Source organism: Apaloderma vittatum, unplaced genomic scaffold, assembly GCF_000703405.1.
Source record: "Apaloderma vittatum isolate BGI_N311 unplaced genomic scaffold, ASM70340v1 scaffold7899, whole genome shotgun sequence".
Classification (NCBI taxonomy): domain Eukaryota; kingdom Metazoa; phylum Chordata; class Aves; order Trogoniformes; family Trogonidae; genus Apaloderma; species Apaloderma vittatum.
In genome coordinates this window covers 6,124-20,401 of record NW_009735726.1, presented here as the reverse complement: position 1 = coordinate 20,401, position 14,278 = coordinate 6,124, and the positions used below count along the sequence as shown (strand labels likewise).

Below are 14,278 nucleotides of genomic sequence, written 5' to 3'. Positions count from 1 at the left end.
ATGCACGATCACTGTGGTGGTTTGCCAGCTCATATAAGTTGCCTAGCAAAGCAGGAAGGCCATGGCATGGATGGCTAACAGCTCTGCCTGTATCAGCCTGTAGCTGCGAACAAGGAATTGATGGTGTCTCTCCTCCTGCAGTGCCACAACGTAATGCCTGTGCAGCAGGACGCACAAACTGTTACCTGTTCCGCTCTCCACTTGGCACTTCAGGGGTGCGGTGTCCTTCCACCAAGTACACCAGTGGCTGCAGGTGGAGCTGCCACTTTCCGGGCCAACCAAGTGATGTTTGACATTGTCCCACCTGCACTGTCCTACCTGCAGCCCAGTAAACGCCCGAGCCCATTAGCAATACCAGCTGGCAAACACACATCTCTGAAGTTGCAAACCCTCTTGTGTAGGGAGCCTTGGTGAGGTTTAGTGATCCTGGCACATCTCAGCCCTGACTGATGGGCCTTGCTGGGACTGCAGAGCTGTGTCCTGGCAGGGAAGTTAAGGAAACGTTGCCAGCAGAGAAGAAAGTCAGTAGGTGCCACTTGTTTCAAGACACTGTCTAACTCAGCTTGCAGCACTGTGTCCGTGCCTGCGTGAGTTTGTTGCGTTTGTGACACTTGAACACATGTTGTGTTTGTGAGCGTAGGCTTGTTTGCTGTGGAAGGACTTCATGTCCAGGTATGTGCAGGACTGCTTTTTCTTGCTTTGTGCAATGATCTTACCTTGTGCTTACTTTCCAGACAACCTCAGGCTACGTCCAGTTCGACAACTGCAGTTTTGAAAGTGGGCAGCTGCAGATCCAGGCGCCAGGGACGTGCCAGGTGAAGTTCTGCACCTTCAGCCAGTCCAGCATCCACCTCCGCAGCGTGGCCCTCTGTGTCCTGGAGAACTGCGAGTTCACCGGCAGCGAGAACGCCTCTGTGACTGTGGAGGGCTGCCCGAGCTCTGACCGTAACTGGGCCTGCAAACACCTGGCCATGCTGGCCAAGTCCTGTGCAGTGTCTGTGTGTGAGCCTGACGCAGCTGGCTGCCCCGCGGCCAAGCAGGATGGCTGGAGGGAATCGCTGCTGGCATCAGTGAGAAGCTGTGAGATTGTAGTAGGGGAGGAACGAAGCAGTCTCCTCTCCCCTGCAGCTGCTGAAGCCCTCCTTGGTGCAGCCCAGGAGGACACAGAATTTGGAGAGAACCTGCAGGCAGCAAAGGAGGAGGAGGAGGAGGAGGAGTACCCGGCCCTCAGCTCAAACTCCAGTGACAGTGACTTAGGCAGTGATGATGAAGAGGAGGCTCAAGCTGTGTACAAACTGCCCTGTCCAGCCCACGGCCTGAGTCACACGCTTGCTGATATTATGGACAGCAGGCTTCAAAGCAACAGACTGCACACCCTTCAGAGGGACCTTAAGCTCAAGTCTCTGCAGCAGGAGCTGCAGCAGGACAAGGAGGCCCAGTCTTTGGCCAACTCTCTGCAAGGCTGTGTCATCCGACAGTGCCTTTTCAGGGACGGGAAGGGAGGAATATTCATTTATTCACGAGGGGAAGCAAAACTGGAAGGAAGCATCTTCAGGGATCTGACCTACGCAGTGCGTTGCGTACAAAACAGTAAGGTGCTGTGAAGACTGCTGCAAGCCCTTTTCTCTCCCCCTCCTGCTCCACCAGCTCCTTTCCTATGCCTGCCTTGGCCTAAATATCGGGCAGGTCACTCGCAGCCTGCTTTCTGCATGTACTAACATTGCAATGCGCGTTCACTCGGTGGCATGTTGGCATCACGTTGCCAGGCCTGCTCTTCCTGCAAATTAAACTCTCACCCTGTAAAAGTGCTTCTGGTTATCAACACCTTTGCTGCTCCCAGCCCCGACCACAGATGCAGGCATCTGGGGGCTGCAGTGTCAGCAGCTGGTCTTACATAGCCTCTCTGAGATGCTCAGGAGCTATTTTCTCAGGAATCAGGCTGGCAACAAGTGCAGGTCCAGTGCTTTGGACTGTGTTCTGGTTTTATTGCCTTTGGTTTGCTTGCAGTTCACTCAGAAGCCTGGTTTTAGCTTGTAGCAAACGGGAGGGAGATGAGGTCAGTCCAGTTGAGGCTCTCCATGAGAACTTGCTCAGGGAGGCATTAGCCCAGAGACTCTTGTTGAGAAGTGGGTGTCAGAACATCAGGCAATGGGAGTCAGTGAGATGGGAGTGAGGTGCAATGTGAAGTGGGAGCTCGAGGGAGCTGTCAAGAGCTTGTGTGCTCGCACAGCCAGGACCCTCTGGCACAGGGCAAGCCTGAGCCAGGGTCTGGTGCATGGAACCCAGCGGACCAGGTGCCTGCGCTTCTCCTGTAGCTCCCTGCCCAGCCAGCCAAGCACTACTAATGAAGACAGGCAGCTGTCAAGCCCTGCTGAGCTCCACATTTAGTCAAGAGATTGAATGAAGCATCTTTCTGGAATGAGCAAATAAAAGGAAGTCTGATTTAATTACCTTCTGATCCGTGTAGCTCGTTGAAGCGGGATATGCAAGGGCCATTTGTAGATTATTTCTTACCACTCATAAGACATGGATTTAAGACATGATTTTGTTTGCCTAGGAAGTATTAAAGATTGCTGCTGTGCAAATATTTAACTGTTTATTTATATAGAGGAATCTAGGTTGTTAGCAGTGGCATTAGTGACTTCAGTTTGCTGGCTGGGCCATTTCTGCCCCCGGACTGCAGGATCATTGCTCTGAAAGGGCCAGGCAATGGACAGACCCTGTGCCAAGTGTGTATTCTGTGGGGCACTGGCCCAGTCTGCTTCATGGGAGATTCGTGGAGGCTCTACAGCATTTGACATGCCGCCTCCGAGCTGCTCTGTGCAGCAGGGTCAGAGGCAACCTGTTGCTGACTGTGCACAGGCAGAGAGCATGATGAAGCAAGTGGGGACTGCCCAGGTGGGGATGGGGCAGCTCTGTAGTGCCACGAGTGGTGAGGAGGTGGGATGGGGAGCGGTCGCTCGCTGTTGCTGGCTGTGTGCAAGCAGCGAATGAAGCTGTTGGGCACACCTGAACGTGGGCCTTGTCAAGCAGAGGGATGTGTCAGGCCAAGAGAGTAGCTTTGCTCTGGCTGTGCCGTGCCAGGTGCTGCGGGTCGTCATCCCCAAGCAGACCCAAGCCAGTGGGTGATGCCCAACTTGTCCTCACGCACTGGCCTTCCTTTCAGCTTGCTGTTATGCCTGGCTCACCCCAGGTTGTGGAAGAGACAGAATGGTTCTAGATGCCTGGGGGTTGCAGAAGGGAGAGTTCTACCCTTTGTTCATGTCCTCTTGCTCATCCTTCTAACTACAACTACAGGTGCTTCTCCTCTTCCCTGCAGGTTACCATGCTGAGGAATGACGTCCACCATTGCAAAGCGTCGGGGATATTTTTCCGCTTGTCGGCAGGAGGCCTGATTGCAGACAACAACATCCATTCAAACTGCGAGGCTGGAGTGGACATTCGTAAGGGGGCTAACCCCCTTGTTCTGGTACGTACGCCTCCAAGTTGTGCTGGGGGCAGCACATTCTTTCTCTTGCATGCTGTTTCCCTCTGAAGGGCACCGGAGATCCATCTCCCAGTATATACACTGACCTTTCTGTCAGCTTTCCCCTTCAGACTGTGTCTTGTTTTCTTCTAGAAGAATTACACTACAGCTAACCCCAAGGGCAAGGCACAGCAAAGTGCTACCTGATTCATGGTCTCCTGCTCTTTTGATGCTATATGTCTTAAAATTGCCGCACATAGAGGGTAAGGTAAGGGGATGTTCCCCTGTCAGATAAACATCCCTGTGTAATGAGTGCACTCGTGCAAGCAAGGTAGTAAATCAGCACTGTACTACAAATTGTTTCTTCCACAACTGTGTTGTCTACCCCGGGAGCTGATGGAGGGTCTCAGCTCTCTGCTCAGCCTCGGGCAGGAGGGGAGCAGCAGCCCACTCTCCAGTGGCATGGCTTTTCCTCCACACTGGTAGTGTCTCTGGCTGTGCAGCGGGTGACCTTGTCCCTGTTTACTGAATGCTGTGTCTGTAGTCATCCTTGAAGGACCTCGCTGTGTGGGAAAGGAGGCAGAGACATAGATACAAACTGCCATCTGGGTGAGTCTGGGGCTACTTCAAGCTCTCCACATGAGCTTTGCATAGGAGATGGGGCAGGCAGAGCTGCAGCCCTGTGAAAGAGGAGGTGACAGCTCAGCCACATAGCCGCAATCCGTGTCTGGCCTCAGTTGCAGCTTTGAGCTGCTGCTTGTTGCTTTGCCTGGCTTGGCAATTCCTACCCTGCCAATGCACTAGGTACCAGGCTGGGACTGCTGTCCTGCTCAGAGGTCCCAGCAGACTCCCGTCCTCATGGGAGGTGTTGGCCCCTGTGGAGAGAAGCAGCCATTGACAGTGGTTGTCTCAGCAATGCGAGGTGCCATCTAGCAGCTTCAGAAAAGGCACCACGCTGTAACACTGAGACCCCTGCTTGGACCCCAGCCTCTGGCTCCTGAGGGGTACCATCAAGGGTCTTTCCTCTTGGTGGCAATGGGGAGATGTCGGACATGTGGCCCCACTGGCCCTGCCCGTTGTCAGATGGGAACAAAGCATCACTGGGTCCCAAGCAACCCTTGGAGACAGCAGCAGGAGCTGCTGGAGGAAGGGAAGGCTGCACACGTGATGGGAGGGGCCCTTTGGCATTGTGTAGTAGAATCCCAAAGAAAGGTAAAAGTTAAGCGTGCCTTGACTTGTGTTCGAGAGTGTTTTCCTCGCAGCTGGGTTAATTACCCTTCTGCCCTTTTCCCCAGCAGGGTTGGGAGCTGTAGCTTTTCGCTGTGGTTGCTGTCTCCTCTTGCTCACTTTTATGAGTGACCTTCCTTTCTTTTGCTTTTATTGTCTCTCCATGTGCAAAAATAAAACCGTAGTGCAATAAGATACACAGTGGCCTTCGCTCAGGCATTGTCGTCGTTGGCAACGGAAAAGGCATCATCCGTAGCAATCAGATCTATGGAAATAAAGAAGCTGGCATTTATATCCTGTATAATGGAAACCCTGCTGTGAGGTATGTTAGCTAGCACTGACCTCTCACTCTCCTTCTTCGTCTTTTAAGAATTATTCCTCCCGCTGCGCACACTCTTCTTCTCTCTTTTTATATCCCCACCATAGACTGTGGTGCACTAGTGCCTTTCTGTGACTTCTCTCTGTCTGCTTACTGCATGCAAAGTCTTTGTGAAGTGCCAGTCCTGGGTTTTCCCCCAGATCTGAGGAAGACACAGACTGTGTTCAAGATGAACAACTCACATATGTCCTGGTGCTTTTTGCAGCAAAAGGGGAAACAGACCTCAGCACTCCAGTCATTGTTACTCCAGTTCTTCCTGCTTTAAACAGCTGGAGCTACTGACTTTTAAGTGTTTAATACCATTCAGTTTAGATGTTCGTAGTGGTGTCTGGCAGGCTCTTTGCAGGTTGATGCCATCAGTTTTACCTGATGGTATCCACTGGTAGCATCGAACCCAGAAATGACGCCAGCTGGAGCATGGCATAGGTTGCAGATGTGAGGGGCATCTCGTCTGTACTGCCAACCCCTCGCACCCCTCTCTGTACCTACTGATGTTAAGGAGCAGGCGTGTGACAGCTCACCATGATGCTATAGAGCAGAGTGGGGCACAAAAGGAAGAAAATGGTTGTCCTGCGCCAGCCATGTAGCTAGGGTGTGAGCATTCGTGCTGGAAGTGTTGGTAATCGACAGTGCTTCAGCCTCAAGTCTGCAGACCTAATAAGAGTAGCTTCTTGCAGGTTCGTGGTCTGTGTGCAGAGCTGGTGAGGTTTAGACAGATTACTCATACAAACCCAGAGGAATGGGTTACCGCAGCCCTTAGTCTAGGACCTGGAGAGGAGGTACCAGCCCTGAAAACAGAGGGATCAGGGCTGGGCTTTCCAGTGAGGGAATGTGAAAGTGCTCTTTCAGAAAGGCATTGATTTCTGAGAAAAGTGCTTTTGTAATGGTAGGGCTCGGCCATGCAGAGGAAACACGCTGCGGGGTGGAGAGGCTCACTAGATAACTTCACTTTCTCTCAACATTGTTTGCAACCCTGGCTCTCACCTTGTGACTGACACACGACTGTCCACACTTGCTGCCGTGTAAGAGATGATGGGGAGGAAGCAGGGAGGAAGCTCATTGGGAAGACATCTTTTTTGTCCTGACCGGGCACCCGGTCCATGCCTTTTGTCCATGCCGGCTTGTTCATGCTGCAGCATGGAACAGGGCTGTGTCAGAGGTGCCACAAGCAGATGGGTTGAGTGTGGAGCTCAGTGGGGGCTGCTGTCATGGTGCAGGTCTCCTTGCCAGGGTGGTGCGTGAGGCAGGCAGGGTGGGCAGAAGGGGGAGATTTATGGCAGGAGCAACGTCCTTTGCTGGGTGCCTTTTCCACAGCTGGAAGCAGTGCTGTTTGGTGGGTCTCCTGTGCTTTTCCATGAGGGCACGGGGCTCTGCAGCTCGCAGCCCCTGCCCCATGCTGTCCACAGACACAGGGAGGCTGCAGCGGCCAGGAGTGGGAGGCTGCCTCCATCCCAGTGCTGCGAGAGCTGAGCATTCAGGGTGGTTTGTAGAGCGAGTTTTGTGCTCAGGAGAAGGGAAGTCCATCTCGAGTGGGGTTAGACAAAAGTGCAAGCAGCAGGCAGAGGGGCTGGGCTGCAGGAGGCAGCGGTTGGTTCTCCCTGTCTGAACATTCCCCATGGCTGCGGTGGTGGCTGCCCACTCCTGGAGGTGGAACCCTGGCTGGACAGACCACTGCTCTGAGGTGGTGGCCCTTTGGATGTTCTCAAGCACCTCCCATTCATTACTGACGTTGCGTTTCTCGGTGCCTCTTTTGTGCTTCTGCCTCTCTGGAAGTGGTTCAGCTGTCAGTAGCTCCACTCTGCTTCGCATGACCCTTGCCCACTGTGCTTGCCCCTCCCTGTGCCTCGCAGCCGGGCACTGGCTGTGACCAGCAGCCACCAGGGAGCCAGTGCCTCTGCAGAAACCTGCAGCGCTGGCATCAGTGAGAACCATGAGCAGGCAACACTGCTGCTGGTAACTTTCTTTTCTTCTCCTGCCTTAGTGGGAACCATATTTTCCAGGGACTGGCTGCTGGAATAGCAGTGAATGAGAATGGGAGAGGCCAAATCACAGGTAGAGGAACGAAAATGGTGTTGTTATGCCCAGTTTGTGTCTGTCTTTAAGCCTCTGTTTGTTTGTTTGATTGCAAAATTTATCTTGCTGCGGTTCTTGGGTGACTTGAAGTGCAGTAATTCCCTGGTTTGCATTTTTCAGCTGCCATTTCTGCTGTTGACGAAGGAAACGTCTTTCTGCAGTGTGTCCTCCAAATTACTGTTCCCTGTGTCTCTGGGCCACCTGGGACATGGAGCTGTGCTCCAGAGCAGTCTGCCATGTGGACTGCTTTATTTCCCTCACATATCATGCAGTTTATAAGCTAAAGCTGTTAGTGACGTTTTCCTAATGTCATGCCACCCCAAAGTGGTTTTCCACTCTGCCTGACACCTCAGAGGACAGGCAGTTGGTGGGAACTGGTTATGATGGTGTCCTATGTGGCAGAGCATTGCCAGAGGGATGGGGAGTGGGGAAGTCCCTGAGGCTTGAGCCTCGCTGCCGGTGATGGAGCCATCTGGTGGGGCCAGGTCTTGGCTGGACGGGATTCCTCGCACCTCCGTGGGCAGGAGGTCCATGTGGTCACCTCGTCCTCCCTGCCTGGCCCTAGGGAATGTCATCTCCGAGAACCAGTGGGGTGGGGCAGATATCCGCCATGGGGGTGACCCTGTCTTCAGGAACAACCTCATCTCCTGCGGCTACTCGGATGGCGTGGTGGTGGGCGAGCGTGGCAGGGGCCTCGTCGAAGGAAATGCCATTTATGGTAAGGAAACAAGCTCAGGCAGAGAATGATTCTCGTCTTCTCTCCCATCCCCACATCCTCCTGGACTTGCCAGGAGACCCTCTACCTCTGCTTTGCTCCAGAGCTGTGGTGGGTGCTGTGGGGGTGGGTGGCTGTAGTGGGTGCCCAGGAGGGAGCTGTGGTGGGCACCAAGGATGGAGTGCCCAGGAAGCCTGGCCAGGAACAGCAGCTAGCTCAGCCCAGGTCCTTCCACCAGCACTGCTCAGGAGGGGCCTCTCCCCACTGGGGAGACCACCACTTTCTCCAGCGGAGGGCAGGACGGTACTTCTGAGCTCTGAGAGGGAAGCTAGCTTTGCACCTTCACCCTGGTGCACGTTGCTGTACCGGGTGGGATGAGGGGCACTGCCTCTGCTGCTGTCCTGTGTCCAGCTGACCCGGAGCTGGAGGAGTATGGCAAGGTCTGTAATCTTACAAAGGGGCTGGTCCCTGCAGGGGTAAACTCCACAGGTGATTTCCTTAGCTAAATGGAGGCAGCTTTTTAATTTTTTTTTTAAAAGTGGCTGCAGACAAGTAAGTACAGAGAGCCCTGGTGCTGCCAGGGCACTGGTTGGCTGAGTCCCAGAGGGGCTGTGCTCCTCTCTGGCCCTGTTTACGACAGAGGTGGGACACAGTCTGTAGTGTGCCTCTGTGTGCATCTGTCTGTCCGCCAGTAACGCTGGAGGCAATGGTGACCAGTAGTGCTCGTGGAGTCAGAGTAGGGCACTCGCAGTGAGGGCAGGGTGTGCAGACAGGGAGTTCCCAGAGGTTTCTGGAGCAGCAATGGGGCAGGAGGTGGGTGGTCAAAGGAACCAGCCACCCTTGGGTGGCAAAGCTGCAGCTCAGCCTGCATTAGATACAGGCTTGGCCTTGGGAAAACCCAGGTCAGTGCTCCCAGAGCTGCTCCAGGAGCCCTGGCCCTGGAGACGCCCAGTCCTGGAAGAGGGAGAGCAAGACACATGAGTTTCCAGACCGTGGCTGCTGGTCTGTGGTAAAGCCACCTGGGTGTGGAGCCGGTGGACAGGGCTGTGCCTGGCCATGCAGCAGAGCCCCAGGGTTCCACAGAGTTAAACCAGGGACTGGGGCTGGGATCAGAGCAGAGACAGTGCTGGGGGAGGGCAGAGGTGGGAAAATGAAGGCACTGAGCTCATGACTCAAGCCAGCCCACTGGGACTGAGCCAGGGCCAAAGGATCTCTGAGGCCCTGACATGCAGGGTTAGCCTTCAGTGTGCTTCAGAGGAGGGTCACCTCTGTGCCCCGCACACTGCACGTGGACTGCCAGCCACTTTGGGGCCAGGCTGGGGGTCTCCAGGCACAGCTGAGTTGGTGGGTTATGCCACCCTGCACTGCAGGCAACAAGGGCTGTGGCGTGTGGATGACATCCTCCAGCCTCCCGCACCTCGTCAACAACCAGATCAGCCACAACAGCATCTACGGGGTGGCAGTGTTCTGCCACAAGGACAACGCTGGTGACTACCCTCCAAGCCAGGGTGGCAGCGAGACCTTCCAGGAGGAGAGAGAGGGTGCCGGTGGGGACAACGACCCCGACAGCGAGGAGGAGTACCCAGCTGCCCAGCATCCCATCAGCGTGGCGCTGGTGGAGTTGAACAGCATCAGCCATAATGGAGGTGAGCTCGGGGCCCGAGGCTCTACCCAGGCTCCAGGAGAAGTGGTAATGTGCAGAATGGTGTGTTGTCCCGGCCCGCCAGCACTGGGGTCTGCCAGGGTCTTCCTCCACTACAGCTAGACCAGGAGCACCCTGGAGAAATGGTGGGCTGAAACCTGAGTGTGGGTGGGTATTAGTCCTTAAGCTCCCCATCAGAAAGTCACACTGTGACAGAAGAAACTGGGTGGCTTTTAGAAACAGAAATGCATTTGCAGTCGTCATGAGAGGCCTTGAGCTCTTAGCTGATATCTGTCCTTTGGCTGGCAGCTGCTGGGTTGCACGTGAAGAGCAGCGAAGCGCTCAACGTCGTCGCCAATGTAATTCACGCCAACCACGACGGTGGGGTGCTGGTGGTGCAGAGCGGCCGGCTGACACGCATCGCCAGCAACAGCATCTCCTGCAACAGCCAGGGAGGCGTGCTGGTGGAGGCTGAGTGCCAGGTGGAGTTGTGTGGCAACGGCATCTATGAGAACAGCGGCCATGGCATCACCTCCAAGGGAGAGGGTGTCGTTGCAGAGAATGACATCATTGGCAACCGCCGGTGTGGCCTGCAGCTGCTCCGGGCAGCAGACATGAAGGTGTGTCCTGCAGAGCTGAGCGGCACCGGCTCATGCGTCCCGGGGCCAAGGGCAAAGGCGAGACAGATCATGCTACCGCTGCCCACCCTCCCTGGGCAAGCGGGGAGCCAACCGCCCCCCCCCGGGGCAGGGGGGGAGCCAACCGCCCCCATCTAGAGAGCAGGACAGGAGGGGCTGCCCTGGTGTTGCCAGAGGACAAGTGGACAGTTGGGATCTCAGCCTTGACCCCATGATTTAGAGGGTCAGCAGCACAAGTTGCAGTGGTCACTGGAACTTGGGAGGTCCAAGTGGGAGACTAGGGGAACTCTCATACCTTGGAAGGTGGTGCAGCCGTGGGACAGGTCACCGAGATGTGTGGGGTCACCATCCTTGCATGTTTCCAAGCCTTGACAGGACAAAGCCAGGGCTGCCCTGATCTGCTGCTGTAGACAGTCCCGCTCCAGAGCTCCTTTCCATCAGCACTCCTTAACTCCAGGATTTTCACAGGCATTTGGAATAGGCTGGACGGAAGTCAGCAGGCATTGTTGAGGGAAGATGTAGGTGGGAATTAAATAAGCATTGGTTTTTAATCAGGCCAGCCATGCAAAACTAGAGTACGCTGCTCTGAAGAAAGTGAGGTTTCCATCCCCACTGGGATTGAAGTGGGTCACGTTGTAACATCTGTCAGGAGAGGTTCAGAAGGGTTCTGAGGGAGAGGATAAGATCTTCCCCAGCCTCGGTGTTGCTGGGTCCGTGCTTATTACTGCTCAGATGCTGCAGGACAGCACGCTGGCTGTGTTGCCCCCAGGCTCTCAGTCCCCACAGTGGCAGGAATGTGAAAGGAGGTCTCTTAGCAGCAGCAGCTTTTCAGGTGGGTGAACACTGCGGGAGGGCTTTTGCAAGCTCATGCCATTGCTCAGTGGCAAAGAATTTTGGAAGTCAAGGCTGTATCCTCTTCAACAGTGACCCACAGGTGGTTTGTGACATCTGCCTGATGTTTAAGGCTTGGTAAAGGACAGCTCAGTCACCATTGCCCACTTGTAGGAGAGACCTCTCTTCCCTCAGAGCAGCAAAGAGAATCCTGTGCATTCTGGTGCAATGAAAATTGATAAAGACTATCTGCTCCCAGGCTTGTCCCTGTGTTTAACTAAGTGGCACAGTCAGACAGGTGATCCCAAAGGCCTTCATGAGGTATTTGGGCTGCACGAGCTGTGCTGAGGAAGTGAGGTGGCTGTGGATTTTTTGGAAGTTAGATGCAGTGTTTCCACATCTAGCCAGTTCCCAAGGTTAGTACTGTTCTATTTTTTGTTGGGATGAAGCCATTGTGCACCAAAATGCAATTTAACCTAGCGTGAAGGACCTCTAAAATGAGTATACAGAAAGCCCTGTCAAGACAGATGTTTTGCATATGGGCTGCAGGGGCTGCAGACTCCGTTTGAAAACCATGTCTGCAGAAAGATGATGTCCTCTGGTCCAGAATTTAGAAACTGCTGCATTTTCCATGGTCCCAGCTGTTCCGTCTCCTGCCTCACACAGGTGGGCTTCATGCTGCGGGGTTCATGTGGGGGGCACAGGTCCTTACTGAGGTACTGGCAATGTCCTGGTGCTGTCATTTTTCATCTGCCCACGGGCAGAGTCCAAGAGGTGGCAGGGAGCAGCAGAGATTATGAGTGGTGCTGGGGGGCAGATGCGCTGGGCAAAGAGCGTTGCCACAGCGGTTGCTGTGGATCCAAGGAGGAAAAAGGAATGAACTGATCTTCCAGATGATGGCACAGCGAGAGCTGTGGCTTTATCTTCTTGGGAAGAGGAGACTCCTAAGTGCTCTTATTTTCATATACGAAGAAGTGACTGTCCAGAAGTATAGCTGTTCAGGTTCTAGAGAGCAGGAGGCAGCAGCAGGTTCAGGTTCGGCAGCATCTGTGCTAGTGTTTCACCAGGGGTTGGTACCAGCTGCAGGGAAGCTTGTTGCATCTAGCTCTGACGGCAGCTGATGTGCCATCAGGGGCCACCAGGACGTGTGGAAGGCCATGGGAAAGCTTCTCTGTATGTGGCTAGGGCATGTCCAGTCTGAACCCTTGCTGCTCCCAAAACTGCTGGGGAGTGCTCGTGAGCTGGTGGAAGAGCTTTGGGGTTTGGTTTCGCGTTGATCAAAGCGCTGTATGAAAAATGTCCTTGCAGGTGACCAAGAACAGGATCCAGTCATTTCAGGACTATGGGATTGCTCTCTTTGATGAAGCCAAGGGCCTGGTGCAGGAAAACCTCATTTTCCAAGGGAGATCCAAGAAGTCGATTTTGCGACCAGTATCAAATGCAGAGGATTGCATCATCCAAAACAATGTGCTTGTCAACTTGAAGAAGAGGTGAGGCCTCTGGCACCATGAGGTGCAGTTGTGAGCTTGGAGCCACCATTGTGCTCCTGTGTTAGGTGAGCACAGGAGACCTTCGCTTTGTAGCTCCTCTTTCCCACTTCACATACCTGCTGACCCATGGCAGCAGCCCCACATGCAAGGTGAACCCCTGCCGGTGAGGACTGCAGATCAAGCTGAGCCAAGAGGTTCCTCATGGGGATGCCTCTAAAGCAAATTGAGGGACTTAGACTACTTCTTGGTGGGCCAGTGTGGGTCTTCACGATGTCTCTGAGCATAGGAACACCTGTACTGTGACCTGGCTACCTCATTCTCCTGTGCAGTGCTGCTGTTGAAGCCTGGGCGCTGTGTTTCCATACTGCACTGCTGTCCCTGCTGCATGGACAGCCCCAGGGTGTCTGCAGCCTGGCCCCTGAGTGTTGGAGCAAGAAGCAGAGGCCAGAGGCACCCTCCAGTCTGCATTGTGCTTTTGTGCTGACAAGGAGAGTGGCTTCAGGCATCAGATTCCACCTCCAGGCTTTTGCCACCAGAGCAATGTGAATGGTGAAGGGGAAAACAGATCTTGGAGAGCTCGTTTTCCCCAGACGTGATTTAGCCACCCTGCTCTTTGTGCCAGTAGAGAGCAGTGTGTCCGCCGGTGGTCCTCAGAATTACTGCTGTAGCTGCAGACCTCCAATAGGTATTGCAAAGCTTCCCTCAGCTCCCTTTCCTTGGCTGTCACTCACATCTTGGTGACTCTCGTCATTGTAGGCCTTGCTCAAGACAAGTCACTCTAGACCAGGACCCTGCAGCAAATGCCTGAGTAAGAAAAGCTGGAGCCCCATCACCTATACAAGGGCTGGGTATTCAGTAAATTGTTTCTTTCAGCTAGAAATTTGACTGTGGCACTTCTCTCTGGGTCACAAATCTTGGTCCAGAATGTGGGAGAGAACACAGTGAAATTGCAAGACTTGTTTTCCTGGAGGGAGGTTAGGACATGTGATCCTCCAGACTGATGATGCTCTCATCTGCTCCTCCAGAACCTCTTAGCATTTAAGTCAAGTGCATTAGGGAGGAGCTTCAGCACCTCCTCCAGTGCCCTTAGCTCCATGATTCCTCCATTAGATTCTCAGATGTGGCCCACTTTACGCAATCCTTGGGAGGTCCCAGTGCTGACTCTCATTCTGCAGGCCCTTGCCCAGTCCCCCAGAACTTGCAGTCACAGCATTGTCTTTGAAATCACAGAAGGTTGTTTTTGCAGTAAAGCAAGATGTGCTGTCTCAATTCTGCAACCATTTCTGTCCCATTTGGGGTTTGGAACAGACATCATGTGATGTCAGCACTGCTATGCCCCTCTGCTCCCTGAAGGGTGAACCTCAAGGGAGCATCTCTGAGGCTGCTCAGGAAGCGCTCATGGCCACACCTGGGATGTCTCTCCTTTTCCCAGGTTTGATATGGAGTGCATGCTCATCAACCCCCCGGCACGGCCTCACTTCGAGGGAGGCGCCCTGGTGTCCTGCACGACGGCTGCTGGTCCGAGGGTTTCCAGCATAACCTCCAGGGTGGATGGAGGCTGCCACAACCACGGGAGCATCTTCTGCACCATTCTCTGACCAGAGAGGGACCTTCCTTCACTGGTCTTTCCGCCTGTCTTTTCTCCACAGCTGACACTGGGAAGCTCTCACAGCTCAGGGATTGGGACCCCCCGATGGACCATACTCCCTTTTCATGAAGGATTTTGCAACTTCAGTGGCACCTCACTAAATAAAGAAAAGTAGCTGGGAAAGCAGCTATTAGTGTCTTCCTCTGCCCACTGAGATGGCTGCTGGGGA

General features: G+C 54.1%; 1 protein-coding gene across 1 annotated transcript; it reads left to right on the top strand.

Moving 5' to 3' along the window:
- Nucleotides 1-213: 213 nt before the first annotated feature.
- Nucleotides 214-14,059, top strand: FBXO10 (F-box protein 10; the record flags this gene model as incomplete). The annotated part of the gene is made up of 11 exons (XM_009876684.1): nt 214-328; nt 641-672; nt 735-1,595; nt 3,320-3,469; nt 4,879-5,015; nt 7,054-7,124; nt 7,711-7,863; nt 9,231-9,506; nt 9,812-10,122; nt 12,280-12,461; nt 13,894-14,059. Coding segments are annotated over 11 exons (2,454 nt in total), but the record flags the coding sequence as incomplete, so codon positions are not given.
- Between the last annotated feature and the right edge of the window lie 219 nt (nt 14,060-14,278).